This window comes from Pyrgilauda ruficollis, unplaced genomic scaffold (genome assembly GCF_017590135.1).
Source record: "Pyrgilauda ruficollis isolate IOZ18807 unplaced genomic scaffold, ASM1759013v1 scaffold46, whole genome shotgun sequence".
Lineage (NCBI taxonomy): Eukaryota > Metazoa > Chordata > Aves > Passeriformes > Passeridae > Pyrgilauda > Pyrgilauda ruficollis.
In genome coordinates this window covers 4,937,272-4,954,427 of record NW_024526155.1, presented here as the reverse complement: position 1 = coordinate 4,954,427, position 17,156 = coordinate 4,937,272, and the positions used below count along the sequence as shown (strand labels likewise).

At 52.9% G+C, this 17,156-nt stretch overlaps 1 protein-coding gene across 1 annotated transcript in view; it reads right to left on the bottom strand.

The window, feature by feature from the left end:
* Positions 1–17,156, bottom strand: part of CDH22 (cadherin 22) — a 49,291-nt gene that overhangs the window by 23,293 nt on the left and 8,842 nt on the right. Inside the window, exons 3-6 of the mRNA XM_041478719.1 lie at positions 11,858–11,977; positions 2,607–2,774; positions 1,461–1,648; positions 389–642 (exon numbers count right to left, since the gene is read on the bottom strand). Of these exons, the coding sequence (XP_041334653.1) occupies positions 389–642; positions 1,461–1,648; positions 2,607–2,774; positions 11,858–11,977 (730 nt within the window). The remainder of the gene's footprint in view (positions 1–388; positions 643–1,460; positions 1,649–2,606; positions 2,775–11,857; positions 11,978–17,156) is intronic.

The following is a 17,156-nucleotide window of genomic DNA, read 5'->3' as shown; positions in this document are numbered from 1 at the left end:
CCAAGCCTCACCTCATTTATCACTCTTCACCACTGTCCTTCTGCCACTCCTGCTGTCAGGTACCACTGCAGATACCTTGCTGTCAGCAGCAAGGACACACAGGTATCACCCAGCCACCTTCCCTGGCACTCCCTTGAACTCACAAAGCTGTCACCTGTCACTGACGTATCTGCCACCTGAGAGACCACTGTGGCAGCTTGCACTCACCTGCCAGCTGCCCGTCCCACGAGACACACACACTCAGCCACACACTTGCCACTTTTACCTGCACTCTCCCACCCCCTCCGCCCCAGCCATGGCCACAAGCCTTCCCAGGCCATGTGTCCCTTGCAGGTGACCCCATGCCCACTGCTGGACTGGCTGATGTGAGGGTGGGGCGGTGCTTTACCGGACAGGGTGGTTCGCTGTGTCCGGGTCCAGGGCAGTGACCACCCCCACGACAGACCCAACGTGTGCATCCTCCTGGACCTCCATCAGGTTGGAGGGGGGCCGGAACTCGGGGGGCTCATCGACGTCCAGCACTGAGACCCGCACGATGGTCTGGTCCCGAAAGGTGCCCAGGTCCACAAACCGTGGGTCCACGAACTTGTTGAGGGCCTCCACCACGACAGTGTGCACTTTTTTTGACTCGTAGTCAAGAGGCTGGGACAAGGGAAGAGGGTAAGCCACAGCCAGCCCAAGGAGCCCCTCTGCTGCCCCTTCCTTCACCGGAGACATCGGGGCAGCACTAGAGCCACAAATCTACCTGCCCCCAAGCAGTACCTTTGTAGCAGCCTGGGGGCTTCTGCTTTCCCCTCTGCCAGCAGCACCCACACCAAGGGGGCAGGAGGAAGCAGAAGCCTCCAGCCCACTCCCCTCAAGGCCCCCAACAGGGTGCCCAAGCTGTGAGCAGCCAGGATTCACTGGGAAGACAGCACAGTGTGTGCTGCACATGAGCGAGTTCTCATCATTAATCACCCTGCTCTTATTTCTACAGGGGAGGCAAGCTGCATACAGTGGCCTTGAAGAACAATCATTCTTCCCTGCCTGCACCAAGTATTTGCTTGATTGTTTTTGCCACCAAAAGCAGATACAGTTAAAGTGCTGCTGGTCAGGTACAGGAATTAGGTGGGCATTTTTCTCCTCTAACAGGTGCTATCAATAACAGCTGTAAGCATTCCTCTCTATGCATGGTGCTTCCTCTGCACAGCTCACTGCTTCACTGCCACTCCCAAGCTGGGGGACTCCAGCAGGCACTATGTGCTGCTTCTTTTCAGCATTTTCTCCCAGACACAGCCCTGTGTTTTGCCATGAAGCCAGAGCAGAGCTCTCTCCCTGCATCAGCAGGCACAAAAATGCAACTGTAACTGCTAGAGCAGCACTCAGACCATTTTCTTCAACTCAGATTCAACAGCAGCAGTCCCCAAAGGAAAGGGTCCTCCTAGGGAGCTGTGCCCTCCCTACTCAATCAACACTCTCACCTTCTGTACTGTGATGACAGCCTCTTGGGTGTTGCTGTCGGTGGTGACTTTGAACATCTCCACCCCTTCCTCATCCTTCACTTGATATGTCATGTCCGTGTTCTCCCCGACGTCAGAGTCCTCTGCCTTCACCCTCCCGATGGCAGTGCCCACGGGGGCCGTTTCAACAATGCTGAACTGATACATCTCTGGAGGAGAAATGGGCACCAAGGTCACTGCTTCTGCCGTTGAACTGCCCCCACCCTTCACACACTTCCCTGGGGCACCTTTGGGCTGGGAGGGTTGCTCAAACCCCACCGTGTCTACGGTCCAGAATGCCCCAACAGGAGAAGTAAATACACCAGCCAAAAACAAGGGCTGAGGGAAGATAATTGGGGAGCACTGACATTCCAGGTGCTGTGTGAAGTAAGGGCTGATTTCTCTGCGTGGACACTGCCCTGCAATCAGTGCTCTCAGATTCCTTGCAAAGATTCTTTTGCAATTTCTGATTTCCAGGAGATGCAGCCCAAGAGCTGAGCCTCCCCCAGCTGCAGACCCTGCCCTGCCCTGCCGTGAGCTGCCAGGCCACTGCTGGAGCGCACTGCAGAGCCCTCACAGCCCACTCCTCACAGCAGGATCACCCTGCACCTTGTCTGGGGAGGCTCCCAGATCAGACACCAGCACCAGCCACAGGCCATTAGCAGCAAGTTGGAAAGCAGAGCTGTGCTGTGACAAGGCTGCTGCCCCTGGGCAGTGTCACTGTCCTCGCGCTGGGGCAAGGGTGTGACAAGCTCTCACACAGCAGCCAGGACAGGCCAGGCCAGCAGCCAAGTTCCTGCCCCAGCTCCCAGGGGACAGCAGCATGGTGGACCTTGCTGGCTTCCAGCTGCTTGGAAAGGCTCAGGAAAGGGCTGGCCCTGCTCTCCTGCCATGCAGGCCATGCTTGCTTCCAGGCCCTGCACTGGAGCGGGGATCTGGCACCCTCTGTGCTGCCAGGAAGGAACACATTCAGACCCAGGCCAGGAGCTGTGTGTGCCATGGACCTTTGGTATTGCCACCCTGCCAGCAGCTGGAGTGGCCAGGCTGGCTCAGCCTGCAGGTTCCATCCCACCACCCACAGGAACAGGACGTGCCCCAGAGCCCACCCCCATGGGCAGCAGGACTCACTCTGAGGGAAGCGTGGCGGGTTGTCGTTGACATCAGTGACCACGATGGTGACCGTGGTGGATCCAGACAGGCCACCCAGCTGTCCTGCCATGTCTGTGGCACGGATCACCACCTCATAGCGGTCCTGCGTCTCACGGTCCAGGTCTGCCACGGCGGTCCGGATCACACCTGGAAACCAGCAGCACAGCTGAGCACAGGCAGGCCACAGAGCCACTGGAGATTACTTTGGACAAGATCCAGACCTAAACAGGATCAGCTGGATCTCCCTCCTCACACGGGGCAGATGCTCCAGTATTGCACCAACCTTCATGGCCCTTCCCTGGACTCACTCTGGTAGGCCCACAGAATCGTATCTGCTGTCTGGTACAGCACTTGCATCTCACCAGTGCACAGAAGAAGGGATTGTCACCTCCCGCGACTGCTGGGGACACTCTCCCCAGCCACAGCCCTGGTGCTGCTGGCTGCCTCTGCCTCAGGAACACACTGCTGGCCACAAACAGTGTCTGCTGAACCCTCTGCAAGAGACCACGTGAGCAAAAGCAACTAAGGGGAGAGAAGGGCACTGGGGAGAGGAGCAAGCCCAGGAGGTTGTCAGCCAGCCAGAAACATCCCAAAAATCCTCCTGAAGCCCAGGAATGGCCACAGGCCCAACCTGCTCCCAGCAAGTCTCCTCATGAAGCGTGAAAGAGTCCCAACTGCTGCTTTTCCTGAGGGCTACTTGCAGCTCCCACCGGGTTAAACCCTGGCACAGAGGAGGTTTGTGCTTTCCTCCAGGGTGACTGGGAGGTGGGTGAAAGATCTGTGGAGGTCAGACGGTTGGTGGGGGCAGGAGAAGAGAGGATTCATCCTCACCCCCATCCACATGCGGGGGTTGTGCTGGGGTCAGCCTCAAGGTCTGCTCTGTAAAAACCCAGGCTGAGTCACAAAACCCTTCTGGCACAGATCTGCAAGAACCCACTTATCTTGATCTGCTGAGCAGGAGCCAGGCTTGCTGCAGCACCCCTTAGAGAACAGGGGTGCCCCTGCCCAGGCTCTACCAGGTACCATGGCCTGGGCATGTCTTGGGAGGACTTGTGTGATGTGGAGAATAGGGGGGAAGGCAGCACACTTCTAAAAGTCTGTCTGCACAAAATCCCTTATTTTCAAGTGTCCTTCTAAGTTAAGGAGACCAGAGACGACAAAACACACGCTCTGTGTCAGAGAATGCACTGGAGCTCAACAAAATGAATGGTATGGTACTACTTCTTACAAAAGTAACTCTCTTAAAATCAGTGTTTATAGGTCTCCAGTATTCATCTGGGATTGGGGAAATGACCAGGACTAAAATATAAAGGAATGTAAAACAAGAAACAAAGAGCAGTAAAAGCCTGAAAACTCTGTGCATGGCAGAAATTATCAGTCACCCATGACTGTTTCATTTAAATGGAAACAAAGTAGGGAAAAAAAATTTGAGGATGAAAGGAAGAAAGAAAAGACTCTGGCCTGACATGACACCAGGGTCAGGAAGGAAGGAGTGCCTACATGGATACAAGGTCATTAGCAACACATTCCAGTCCCACTGTACCAGCAGCAGCCTATAACAGACAGGAATCAGCTTAAAATCCCCTCCAGCGCAGTTTTTTAACATTCCCACAGATTTAGACATTGGTTTATGTTTTTGTAAATCCTCTCTCTTCCAGCGTTTTCTGTTTAACTATCAGCTTTACCTCCTCCTACTGTGAACTGCAAATTCATCTCTGCTTTGTTTCACCAGTAATCCTGCCTGGTGCTAAGGACAGACTGGAGGAGGCTGCTGGAACGGGTCCCCACTGAGGGGTCTGACCCAGAGGGAACAGGGAGCTCCCCTCTTGCTGAGCAAACAGAAGAGAATCATCCAGTGGCCTGAGCACCTTGCAATCCATTTGGTGATGTGCAGCACATCAAGCAGTGCTAGAGCACCACAGGTCCAAGTCACCAAGAGCACAGCAGAGGGGGAGCTGAGTTCCAGCAGGCTGCAAGGAGCCAAGGTATGGCTACAGGGATAGACCCCAAGGCTACCAGGTATCTTTACTCCACAGCCAGAAGGTTTCCAGTTTCCCCATTCATGTGTCTGGTGTGGCTTTGTGCACCTCCAGACAGGGGCTCACACTATGGAGCCACTGGTGCTGTGGCCCAAAGGCAGCCAGAAATGCCACTGAGCTGGGAGGATGAAATTCCTGCCCCTCGCCCTCTGCATGACATTACAGGTGCAGCAGGAGCTGGCAAAACTGTTCAGGAGACATTTATCACTCCTTCCTTTCTGAAACTAGCAATTATTCCAATGATTAGCATTGTTAGGATTTATTATAAAGACATAACCACCATTTCAGATCGTTGCCATTCTCCAGCTCTTGTGGATAGACACAATTGTCACCCAGCTTCCCTTGTCCCTCTGTCAGTTCAGGTTCTGTTTTACCTGGACTCTCCTGCCTTCAGCCCCATAGATAAGGGAGCAGGTGGTTATCCTGTGATGGGGCCCAGGGTGAGCTCTGACCCCCTCATTCACCCTGCTCTGCTCAGAGGAAGCCATTCAGCAAGGAATCCCAGTTCCCCTCGCACAGAGAGGCAGAGGGGACGCCCGAAAGGGAGGCAAGGACACCATCCCAGCAAGGATGGCACCATCCCAGCAAGGATGGCACCATCCCAGCAAGGATGGCACCCTCCCACCTGGGCAGCAGGGCCAGCCCTGCACAGACACCCAGGGCTCAGGGGCCAGCCCCAGCTGCTCGTGCTGACAGGCCTCTCCTGCCACTTCCCCGTGAACACAAAACCGTTATTTCTGGGCCAGCACTATCTCATTGAAATTTAAGCAATTCTGTTAATTAACAGGGTCTGAAGCATTTTATAATGAAAATGATTCATGTCAGCACAATAGTGATGAATTGGGATGAGAGGGAAAAAGCTCATGCATTCACCAAGGCTGTAATGACTTAACTGAGCTGCTTGTAATGATATAGCTCATAATACGCCATGCAAGATGGGAGGAAAGTGCTCAGGCACTTCCCAGAACACCTCCAAGGTCACTCGTCCCAAGAGGGAGCAAGTCCAGGCCGTTTGGCACATGCAGAGTAGGGCAAATGTCCCCAGACAGCTCCTGTTCTTCCAGCAGCACAAGGCAGACAAAATCTCTGCCTGTGGCAAGGGTGGAGACTGATCAGAAGCTCCCTCTCATGGTGCTGTGTGTCCAGTCCATCCTGGAAAGGTGGGGATCTGCTGCAGACAAACTGCCAGACCTCCAGGAGCCCATCAGGATTGTCACTGGGATTTTATTCCCAAATTGCATAGGCCACACCAGGCCACCAGTCCAGGAGTCAGGCTGGCTTTGTCTCCTAGGCCCAGGTCCTGCCCACCATTTGCTAATGGCCATGGCAAATCAGGGTCTCCACACAAGCCCCACAGCCATGTGGCACTGCCTCAAACACCCACCAGCAGCAAACCCACATGGTCCCATCTTCCAGAGCCAAGATAGTCTCTGCTCCCAAAACCTGACCCCCAGGTTTCTTCTCTGCAAAGAAGCTGCAAGGGATGGAGAGAGACCTTCCTCAAGGCTGTACAGAGAGCACAGAAAAGTCATTGCTATCATCTCCCAAGATTCACCTTCTTTCCAGCTGGAAAAACTGACAAACTTGGTCTTTCCCAGACACTGCTAACAAAGCAAGAACAACCTCGAGCTCAGACTTGTCTCCCCCATTCTTGTCACTATCTGTTATAGCTGAATAATGTGGACACATGGTGGCATACCCTCTGGTACAAGGCAGATGTGGCTTTCCAGCATGATCCAGATTAATCAGTATAATTACCAGGCAAGGGACACTTAGAGCATCACATAAATACCACTGAATCTGCTCCAACAGCAGACTCTCCTCGGGTGACAAAAACAAAGCAGGACAAAGCACTCAGCAGGTAACTGCCTTCCAGGAATCCCATCATGATGGGCTTTGCTCTGCTCTCAGGTACTTTTAGGTCAGATATCCACATCCTCAGAGACTGCCTGGACAAGGCACCTTCCAGCTGAGGGCAGGAGCAACAAGGCAGAAAGTCATGGAGTAACAAACAGGGACCTATCCTAAGGAGCTTCCTGATCCATCACAGCTCAAAGCAGGCAGTCTTCAAAGGCAGATGAGATTACTCTGGGCCTAAAGAATCAAGTTTTTAGTATCTCCAGGGATGGAAGCGCCACCATCATGGTGACAAGCCTTGATTTCCTGCCATTTGGGTCTCTTTAGTGTGCATACCTGAGAAGAATCTGGGTCTGTCTTCTCTATCCCTCTCCTATTTAGCTGGATAAAATAGATTAATTTCTGCCAGCAGCCTGGTCAGTTAGATCAAACCCATCTCTGCCTCAGGCCAGGAATGGCAAGACACCTGCCAAACTGACTGCAGATTCCTCACCTGTGCCCTCACCTGCCTGCAGGGACACAGAAATACCAATATATCTGCCAAGACATGAGTCCTGCTGGAAGCACACATCCTGCAGGAGGTCAGCCCTTGCAGAAGAGGTCTTGGCTCCAAGAACCAGCACTTCAGTCTCCCTCCAGCCCCCATCCTGTCCTTCAGCTCAGCACAATTTGAGAGGCAGAAGCTAAAGGTGCTCTGAGTGAAGTATGAGGCACAAAGGGTCAGGAGGTTCATGGAGCACCTAACAAGGGCTTGTTCCAGGCTGCAATCAGCCTTGCCCATGCCAGTGCAGAGCCAGCACACTCACCCTTCCTTTGTCCCTTCTTTTAGCAGCTAAGTCCCTCATCACTTAACATTAATTCCCTCAGCACATTAGTAGACACACTCTAATTTCTTCAAGATGACCAAACATACAATTTGGTCCCAAATCAGCTGAAGTTCCTGTACCAGTCTCAGAAAAGGGCTGTTAATATTCAGTCTTGCTAACAGGAGGAATCCTCTTAAATAAATGTGGTTTCTCTGCAGACTCTTGTGCCTTACACTCAGACTTGTGCCTGTGCACAGCTCTGGTGGATAAGGGACAGGGATGGGGCACAGACCTGCACAACCTCTGGCCACACAGGAACACGTGTGCTGATACATCTGTGTTTCCAGGCACCAAGGAGCATTTTTAACAAACTGGGAAGAGCAGCAGAGAACTTGTTCTGCCTCCCACCACCACATCACACAGATCAACAGCTCATCAGCCCAGCTCAGTGTGCAGCAGCCTCCCAGACACAACTCCTCTCCCAGCCCAGCCTTACTGCCCCAGGACCAGGGCAGGTCTGTCTCCAAACACAGCAAGGCTGGCAGGTAGGGATGACAAATAACCATCAGCACACAAATAACCATCAGCTTCATCCCAGCAGGCCAGCATCTGCATTCTCCCTGGCATCAAAAGCTCCAAGCCCTTATGGCTCAGTCTTTAAATCAGGACACAGACTCTAGAACTCAGGAGCTGGTTTAAGTCATCACAAATGCCAGAATGCATTTCAAATACCTTCTGAGTTCTGCCTTTTCCCTGCATCCAGCAGTGACAGATTTGAAGAACAACCTCTTCCTTACGGTAAAAAGCCAGGCTCCCATGCACAGCCCCAAACTGACAAGCTGGCTTTTAAGGAAGCAAACATAATGAAATCTATGGTGTTACACACTGTGGTTGCTCTATAACACTCAATATCCCCACAAAGGGATGAACAAGACTGCTGGAAATAGGGACACCAGGCTGTGGGGTGTTGAGCAGTCTCAGGTTCCCTCCCAAGGAAGGCAGTGTGCAAGGGATCACAGGCAGCAGTGAGTCTCCAGCCACACTGCCCAGGGATAATAAAGGGCACTGCAAAGGACATGGGAACAGACACGAGTAGGCAGGCACAGCTGCCTGCCAAAAGAGAGATTTGCCCCTATAAAGGTGAATCTGCAGTGGTACAGAGAATGCAGGGTGATATAAAGCAGCATGAAAACATAGTCTGTGGATTTAAATGCACAAATTTCTCCTCTCATGTAAATGCACTGAGAGTTCCCACACTCAGGTGCACATCTCCATATTGGAAAAGAATAAGCTTGAAAGATCTTGGTGAGGATGAGATTCCTGGAGCTGGAACTGGAGCTGCCACTAAACCTCCCACCCTGTGTAACTTTGGGAGAGCTGGGCTCGTGGCCCAGCAGCAGTGAGGGGGATTCTGCTGTCAGATTAGTGCTCTCACCCAGAGCCAACACCCAGCACAGCAGCAGAAGAGGCTGTTTCCCGCTGGAAGCAGCAGGGCAGAGCTGTGTGCTGGTTGCTGTGAGAGCACAGCCTCCTCAGCAGATCAGGGCAGCCACAGCACGAGCACTGCTGCTCACCTGCTGCAAGGAGCAGAGATTGGCTGCACCCTGTCTGAGCGAGGAAGGCAGCACAAAGCTTACAAAGCTTAATGCCTGCAGGCTCTTGCAACAAGCCATGGGGATATTCTTACAGCTGGCAAGAAAACCTTGCCTCAAAAGCTTATGCATATAAAGCTCCCCACTCACACAAAAAAAAAAGCCAGCCTTGACCTCCAGCAAACACAGGTGAAGTTCTTGAACCTGATTTGGTGTACACAACACAAGTTTCAGTCTGTGAAACTAATCTCAAAGCATGAGAGTGGCTGCTGTATATGAAAGAAAGAAAAGCTCGTGCATCAGCTGTGCTTTCTCTTCACCATCATTCAATTCTGGAATCTTCCTACAGCATAAATGCCATCCTGCTGTTCCCACTATTCCAGTGGAGCCATTTAAATGCTTGTCTCCCTCCGAAAAGACCCGAGATGCTACAGGCACTCAGGGCTTACTGAATGGCAGGACTTGGCACAGCACAGCAGCCAGTCAGTTTGGGTTTGCCCAAACTTTCAAACTGTGAAAGGTCCATTGAATACAAAATCCCAGCTGAACACTAGAGCTGGAAACATCCAAGAACAGGAGACAAAGTGGGCTACACACGGTCCATGTTCTGTACTCAAGTGTGGAAACCATGTTTGTACATGCCCCACCTGTGCTATGAAGGAGGGTGTGAAAAGAGCACAAGACAAGGGGGGAAGAAAGAACCTGTGCTGGAAGGAGTCAGGGGCTGAGGTGGTGTGCAAGGCAGCACATGCATGCATGCACCTGCAAGAAACAGCAGAGAAGGAGGTCAAAACCAAAAATGGAAATCAAATTGTTCTTCATTATCATATATTATAAGAAATGTAACATGCCAAGTTTTTATGGTTCCTTTTATGGCCATTAATAACAATGGTGGCTCTGAGAGCTACGCTGCTGCTATGGATAATTAAATCTTATGCTCAGGGCAGAAGCTGGGCCACCTCGGGCAATCAGACTTGGATTCCCCTGTGCAGCATAAAGACTTATTCTGACAGAACAAGAGTGGGAGCAGGTTGGGGTGTGCTTGGGTGGGTATGATGACACTTTGTGCCCCCACAGCACTGCTGCACCCACATGGGCCAGCGCTGACAGGGGGCACAGGACAGGCTGCAGCCACAGCTTGAGGGGCTGATGGGCAGAGCTGCAGCCCTGCAGTTCCTGCAGTGCTGCTGAGGCAGCTGCCACAGGCCATTTGGAGCTCAGAGACCCCCAGAGTCAGCCCCAACACCTGTGTTAGCAGCCAGATATCCTGCAAGCAGATGTGCTCAAGAGGGGCTGGAGTCTTCTGCAGACTTGTCAGCAATTTTGCCTTTGTGAAACACAAGCAAGTAGAACAGTAAATCAACCCCCCAATGTACGAAACAGCCAGCTTGAGAATTAAGACACAAAAAGTCAAGGAATCAAGAAGCTTGGATTCCCAGAGTGACATTAATTCTCACCACAGTCCCACAGGGCACATTTTAGTTTATGCTTTAATACAGAGCATTAATGTGGCAGGAAGCTGAGCCTCTGCACGTCCTGGCTTGTGCAGTTTGTCCCCAGTGGTCCCTCTCCATTCCAGCAGCCAGACTTGCACTCTCACAAAGCTGTCTCAGATTAACAGGATCTCACATGCACCTGAATTTTCAGTGTTTAGCCTATTGTTCCTACACACACAATATAAAACAAAGCAAATCTGGGAGAGAAGAGAGCCCAGGTGCAACAGCTCCTGAGCAAGGGGTGGGTACAGTCCCAACCTGCTGCTTGTGCCCTCTCCCCACTGCACCAGCCTCAGTCCAGACAAAGGCATTTCCCAGCACATGCCACAGTGCTGCTGTCAGGTGTGTGCAGGAGCTCCCAAACTCCCAAATCTGAGCATTCCTCCAGCAGCAGCCAGGCTGGTGGCAGAGCCAGGGCTGGGCCCAGCCTCCCCATGTGCCCCAGAGCACTGTCAGCAGGTGGAGGGTTTCTTGCAGGTGCAGAGGCTCAGGCACACAGACCTTCTTCACACTCTCCTTACAGCAGCATCTCCAAACAAATTCCAGCCTTAGAAAATATCAGCCCAGACACAGATCAGCCTGACAGAGATGTGGTACTTCAGCCCAGGGGCTGATCTCAGTTCATGCCACTGTGGTTCAGCAATAGGGTGGGGAGGACTTTGCTGTCCAGTTTTCCAAGACAAGCTGCAGCTCCTTGGCCTGCTTGTCCTTTGACAAATTTTCGTTAAACTATGGGCACTTTACTGCATGCTTTGCGCCTTAAATATCCCTTATTAGCATTTGAGTGTCTTCCCTTCTTAGCAAGCTTGTGAGGCTCTCATTAAGGGTAATGAGAGTCAAACTCCTGGGAGGCAAGGAGAATATATACCCCAACATCTCCTGGTTATGCTCTACTCTAACCAGTATGTCAGAGCATCATCTGCCAGGGATTTATTACAGAGGCATTTTACAACAGGCTCTATTATAAGTTATTAAGGAATGGAGCAGCTTCTACTGTTCTTTCATTAAATATTAATAGAACATTTATAAACCTATCCTTAATTTAAAGTGTTACCTTTAATCAAAGCCCTGGTGATAATGATGCAGCCTTTGGTAAGGCCCCTTTGGTAGTATTTAAACCTTCTCCACTGAAGTTTTATGTGCCTGTGGGGGCATTCCTGCTCCAGGCAGAGAGGAGCTCTGGCGAGTGCAGGTGCAGACCAGGCACTGTGGGCAGGCAGCTGCAGATCCTGCCTGCTGCAGGAAGGGCATGGAGCTGGGCAGCAACCTGAGCACGGCTGCTGAGCTTCCTCTCCAACAGCCCTGCAGTACCAGCAGTACCCCAGCATTTTCCAGCACCAGTGGCCAGCAGGGAGAAAGAGATCTGCTGGCTCGCAGTCATGCCCAGGACCCACAGCCACTGTGGGATCTCGTGGCCCAGCCCAGCTGGGTGCTGCTCACCTGTTTTGCTGTCCACAGTGAAGTGCTGCTCCCCCTCCAGCACGCTGTAGACCACCCGGGCGCTGCTCCCATAGGTGGGGTCGTCGGCATCAGAGGCCATCACCTGCATCACAGAGGTGCCTGCAGCAGGGACAAGGAGGAAAACAAAGTCAGGCAGGAGTTTAGAAGAGCAGCACAGACCTCAGAGCAGGGCCCAACACTGATTGCTTGCAAATGATGAGAGAAAAGAGAACAGCTGCGTGCAAATGCAGCATCACCTCCTTGCCAAACGCCTGAAAGCCAGGACTCCAGACACAAATGCCTCTGGTGTGCTGCAGAGTGGCACCAGGGACAGGATCCTGGGCCATCCTCAACAGGACCTGCTCTCCAGGAGATCACTGCTCTGAGAAGCTGGGAGCTTTTCTCGCAGTAGCCTTCTACTGGACCATCTGGGAAGAAGCTGGGGATGTCATACTGACACCTGCCCTTCCTGTCAGCATAGACTGACATGGTCACCTCCAGACCACAGAGGGACCACCCAGCTGGAGCCTAATCCACACTGCAGCAGGCAGACCTGCACAGGGACAGCAGCCCCAGGAGAGGACTGCTTGCCCAGAGCCAGACATAGCACCAGGTCCTCATGCTCTACACGTAGCAGGGCAGGAGGACTATAAATTGGATAAAAGTCCATCAAATGTCTGCAATTAAGTTATTGATTTTCAAGGCTGCCTCATTAAACTGGGTACTTCACTCCAACTGTCCCTGTGACGGCTTTAATTTGACATCATGTTCAATTTAACAAAAGCAGGACCCAGGACATGAGGGTGGGGGCAGGAGCAAAGGGACTTAGATCTAGAGAGAGACAACAGAAGGGAGAAAAGAAGGGAAGCCTACCCCTACCTACAGACACCTTGAGAAAGGAGGTGGTGTGACCAAAGCACTGTGAGGACAGGCTACCCTGTTTCATCTCCAGCAGCAGACTCGGTGCATCCCTGCCCAGAGGTCAAGCACTGGCAGCAGTCAGACAAAAACAGCCTCTGTTCCTGTGTCACAGGAGGCAGATATGGAGCTGAAACCATCCAGAGGAGGATGAGGAGCTTCAGTCCCTGGTGCCTTTGTCAGCAGACCACAAGCCCAGAGGCCACAGGCAAACCAGGGATTTCCTGCAGCAGCCCTGCCCAGACTCAGGCAGGAGAGGAGGCAGCACAGGAGCAGCTGGGATGCACATGCTCCCCCAGTCCAGTTCACTCTGATCTCCTGGAAAGGGTGTTCACTGAGGGAAATGAGCAGTTACCATGGTTGCTTTTCATTCTCCCTGGCAGCCTTCTCAGAGCTGCAGCTCTGCTGATAACAGGAGAATCCCCCTCATCAGTCTTCAGCAACAAGCTAGTTTGAGTCAACTTATTTATGCTTTGCTGTCTCCAGTGAAGTTATGGTGCATCCCTGCCAGGCACGTCCAGATTTTACACCACAGCAACACTGGCTCTCTGCCTCGCAAACAACTGTTTAAGAAATACTATTGCTGCATTTTCTCCTCCTCTCCCTGCCATAACACAACTCCTTCAAGCAGGTATGAGCCAAGGCAGATCACTCCCACACCAGCACTGCACATTCCCTCGGGCAGCCTGGCGTGCTCCCTTGGGAAGCTTCTGATCAGAAAGCAAAAAAAGGGACCAGGGAAAGGAAATGACACCAGGGTCCCCAAGCATCTTTCTCCCAGCTGCAGTAGAGAAGCCTCCTAGGGATGCTGGAGGTGCCAAGTCTGAGAATCACAGAAAGCAGTACCTGCCCATGGGAACAAGAGAGGGCACAGCCTGGCAGCAATCAGCTGAGAGCCCAGTGTCCACAGCAGCACCCACTCCTGCACCTGCAGCACAGCCTGCTGACCCTGACTTTGCACAAACATCCCTTGCTCCAAGAACCAATTGTTCCTGCTGAGGGTTAGGAGATTCAAACCTCACCCACAGGGACCCAAGCCCACTAGTTTACCTCCCTGCCCCTGCCCTGTATACCCTGTGTCAGGACTGCACATTTGCAGACAGAGAAGGTGCCTCAAGGACCACAGCACAGCCTCTTGTTCCAGCCCTCTTTGTGCAGTCATCCCAAACCAGGGATCATGAGAGACAGGCTGGCCACTGAACATTCGCACCAGACTCCACATCTCAAGATGCATTCATGCAATTGCATAACTCACCTCCTAACCCATCCCTGTCAGACACAGCTGTACTCCCTGTGGTCCAGTATTTACCTGGATGCTGCCAAACTGCAGAGTCTGAAGAGGAGGCACCAGCTGTGCCCACGCAGAGCACGGTCTGTGTCACCATTCCAAGCCATGCCTTGGACAGGTGAGGTAGGCTGCTGCTCTCAGGCTTCCTGTGCCAGCACTGAAAGCTTGTGGCCCACAGCTGCTGGGCACTCCCAAGAACTGGAGCAACAGGGCAGCAGATCCAGCTCCAGGTACCAGGGGTGAGCCCCATGTTTGGGACCAGAGTTTTCTGCTCTAAGGCAAGGGAAACCAAGCAGCATGAGGAGCATTGCAGCAAGACACCTTCACTCAGAGGCAGAGATGGGGCACAGTGCCCTTGGGCTGCAGCCAGCAATGCCAGAGGTGATGAAGGCTCTGCCCTTCCCCACCTGCCCTCACAGCATCTCATTAACAAAAGAGCAACATCAGCCAGGTAGGGAACACTGACCCCACTTTGTGCCTTGACTTCTTGTCTGCAAAAATGCCTGCTCAAGGTCACCTAAAGAGTATCAGGAATTTACTAGTTTAACTTTCCAGCATCCTCCCCTAACCTCCATTTATGCCTTTCCCACCCCTCCCTCCCATTCTGTTTCCATGTGAAGAGCAGTGGTTTTCCATTTCAGCTTAACCTGGTCCCCCCCTTCCTGCAGAGATAAGCTTTGCCTGGCTCCCACCCTGCTCCAATATTAGTCCCTGCTCTCCAAGCACAGCACTGCCCACAGCAAGTACAGAATGTACAGCTTTTATTTAGTTTTCTGGCACATGCCTTAGCCATAAAAGATACACTAAATAAAATCTAAACATCCATCATGTACTCTATCACCCGCCTCCCATAACCAAGAAGCCTGAGCCCATATCCAGAGAGATAATTAGACATGTAAAACGAGAGAAGACCTTGGTTCCTCCCCTGACAAGCTCACTCCACAGATCAGAGGAAACCAACAATTTTACATAAAAATTAACAGGTCAGAATCCATCTCTTATTCTCCCTCTGCAAAGGTGAGGTCTGGCACAGCAGATCAAACAAACCCTGATTTCCTCCAGAAGGAAGGCGGAGCAAGACCCTCACTTCCAGAGCAGTACTTCCCTCAGCCTAGCTGACTGTGTCTGCCAGCCATCCTCTGTCCCCACGGGCCCTGCTTGGGCTGTCCCCATTCCACTCCCTGAGCGATCCTGGAGAGCTGCCAGGGCCAGCCCTGAGCCCTGAGCCCTGCCAGCAGCATCCCTCTGCTGTGAGCAGGGTCAGCAGGGCAGGCAGGGGCTGCCCACACCCAGAGGTGCCCGTGGTGCCCCAGCAGCTGTGGCATGCAGGGGCTGTGTCCCTGCAGGGTCCCTTCCCTGGAGGGCAGAGCTCAGCCCCCACAGCCACCCTGCCATGCTGAGTGTCCCCAGGGCTGGCAGGGCGCAGCAGCTCAGCCCAGTGCCCTGGTGGGATGGATGGGGCTCTGCAGGGCGCCTCTGGAATGCCAATGCAGGCCTGTCCTGGCATCTGTGACTGCCTTCCCACAGGATCCAGAGCCTCTGGGGCCAGTCCCAGAAACCCTGCATGAAGAAGGCTGAGAGCTCCAGGCCACTTGCTATGCCACTCACTCCAAACACGTTCAGCTAAAAGAAACGTTGACAGGCAAACTCCAAACACATCCACGAGCAGAGAGGCCCTGCACTGAATCCACAAGCAAGTGGCTGGGACCTGTCACTTCCCCAGGGACAGAAGTACAGCCAGGCTCTGGGCAGGCAAAGAGGCAAATGAGCAGCAGGAAAAACCAGCACTTGCTAAACTTTACTGTCCCTCCTCATGGCACAGTCACCCTTCTGTGGTGCTGGATTCTGCTCCATATGCTCTCCAGACCAGCTCTGGGGCTCAGATGCCACCTTCAGGTCGGGCAGAGACCAGGGACTCTTTCTGGCCATGCTGAGAGCTATTTCTGTGTGGATCTGGCCAGCTCCAGGACAGCACACGGGCACTTCAGCCCTGCAGAACACCAGGGACCTTGCAAGGAGCGCTGTGTCATGCAAAGCCACATTCCCTGGCCTGATGCCAGCGTGCAGCACACTCATCCCAGGTGCCTGGGTGCCATGGGGCAGGAGGCAGGTGGGAGTTTATAAACAATGCAATTTACAGCTTTTCTCTGGCCCCAAACACCTACAGTGGCTGATGCACCCCAGACACATTCTGAAAAAAAGAACTAGAGTAGCTTAAAAATTACTGGAGCAGAAGTGAGTTTCTTGCAATCTTGTGAACATCCTGACTTGGTAGGAAGCCAGGCCCAGAGGAGATTCACTGCACAGCCCTCTCACCCCGCAGGACAAGCCCCAAGGCAGTAACCTGGCGGGGTGCAATTGCTCCAATGTGCTACTGTGAAACTTCTTTTGGGGAGTCTGGCCAGAGAAAGGCACTGCACAAAGCACCCCAGCCCCTGGCACGGAGCAGGTAAGCCTGGTGCCATGGGGAGCAAACCACAGCACTCCATGGAGAGGCTCAGGTTCCCTGGGGGGCTGCCAAAGGCAGCCTGGATGAGGTCCTCACTTGAGCAGGGAGTGTGTGGAGCCTGTCCCGTGATCTAGAGCACAGTGCAGAAGGGGAAGGACTCCCCTCACCAAGGACAAACAGACAGGGAAGCCCCAGCTCCCAGCAGCTTCCAGATACACAGAAGCGACTTCAGCACTTTCTAGCAAGGGGCGGGGGGGGGAAATCCGATTGCCTGCAAGTGTTCTGGCTGTATGGTAAACAAAGTGTTTTTCTCTGCTTCCAGCACGGAGATTAAACAATTTCTTTTCACAATAATCACTTCTGTATTCAGCCAGCTTTGTGCTGGAGTCAGGGCTTGACCCCAAGTTTCTGTCTGTACAGCCAAATCGCCTCTAATCTGGACATGGTGCTACACAGAGAAATGAGAGTGAAATGCACCAAGGGAGGAGTGATGCTCTGATGGAACCATGTGCCTTTCCCTGGCATTTCCTCACTCCAGGCCCTGCCTGCTCCTCAAGGACCCCACAAGTGACCTCTGGGCTGCAACACCCACCCTGTGCAACCAACAGAGTTGTCTAACAGGAGGCACCATGTGCTGGATTTGG